Below are 1,001 nucleotides of genomic sequence, written 5' to 3'. Positions count from 1 at the left end.
CCCAGTCTTCCGGAACTCCCCGGCGTAGCGGTTGTTCTCCCAGTAGTGGTGCCAGTTGCCCCGGCTGTCGGCACCGAAGCCGAAGACGTTCACCTGTGGTGGGTGAGGAGAAAGGGGGGGGAATGAGCCAGCCCTGAACCCCCTCACCAGGCTGGGGATCCCCTTGGCTGAGCACCCACCGCACTGCCAGGGGGATTTGGGATCGTGCTGAAGGGGCACATCCCTCACCACTGCTCCAGGGTGCCCATCGCCCTGGTGTTGGGCAACGGGAGGAAGCAAAATTGCTGTGGTTGGACCCGAGAAGCCACCTCCCTCTTTAAACCTGCGAGGTTCAGGTTCCCAGCAATCCCATCCCTGGAATATTTCACTGGCCCAGGTTGCCCAGGGAAGCTGTGGCTGCCCCATCCCTGGCAGTGTTGAAGGGCAGGTTGGATGGGGCTTGGAGCAGCCTGGGCTGGTGGGAGGTGTCCCTGCCCATGCAGGAGGGTTGGAACTGGATGATCTTTAAGGTCCCTTCCAACCCAAACAAGTCTGGGATTCTATGATCCTGTGTAGGGACCCCACAGCCCTGAGGAGGACCCTGAGGAGCCACCACCCACCTCATCACAGACGTGGAGGGCAAAGAAGAGCACCAGCATTCCCGTGGAGGGGTAGCGCCCGTGGTGCTCCGTCCAGCGGTCGTGGATGTACTTGAAGAAGGCAGGATTGTAGATCTGCACCTGGGAGAAGGGGCTGGGTGAGCTCCCTTTGGCATCAGCACCCCAGGAAGGAGCACCGAGATGTCTGGGAACCCTGGGGTGACAGGGTCAAATAGGTGCTCATCGTTGGGGTGAGTCCCTCCTTACCTTTTCTTTGTCCACCCGCAGAAAAGGCTTCACAGGTGCATAGGTGCTGCGGTAAAGCAGAGAGGCAGGTGAGCTCCTGGGGGTCCCATGTCCCCCAGCCTGAGCTGCCAAGGGACCAACCTCTGGGCAATGCTCCAGGAGGGAAGAACCAATGGA

At 60.4% G+C, this 1,001-nt stretch overlaps 1 protein-coding gene across 1 annotated transcript in view; it reads right to left on the bottom strand.

Moving 5' to 3' along the window:
• Positions 1-6: 6 nt before the first annotated feature.
• Positions 7-1,001, bottom strand: part of ST3GAL2 (ST3 beta-galactoside alpha-2,3-sialyltransferase 2) — a gene marked incomplete at its 3' end in the record, with an annotated part of 1,386 nt that continues 391 nt past the window's right edge. The window contains exons 2-4 of the mRNA XM_009998304.1: positions 846-891; positions 600-719; positions 7-93 (exon numbers count right to left, since the gene is read on the bottom strand). Coding sequence (XP_009996606.1) covers positions 7-93; positions 600-719; positions 846-891 — 253 coding nt within the window. The remainder of the gene's footprint in view (positions 94-599; positions 720-845; positions 892-1,001) is intronic.

Source organism: Chaetura pelagica, unplaced genomic scaffold (genome assembly GCF_000747805.2).
Source record: "Chaetura pelagica isolate M959 unplaced genomic scaffold, ChaPel_1.0 scaffold125, whole genome shotgun sequence".
NCBI classification, from domain to species: Eukaryota; Metazoa; Chordata; class Aves; order Apodiformes; family Apodidae; genus Chaetura; species Chaetura pelagica.
This window is presented reverse-complemented; position numbering and strand designations above follow the sequence as displayed.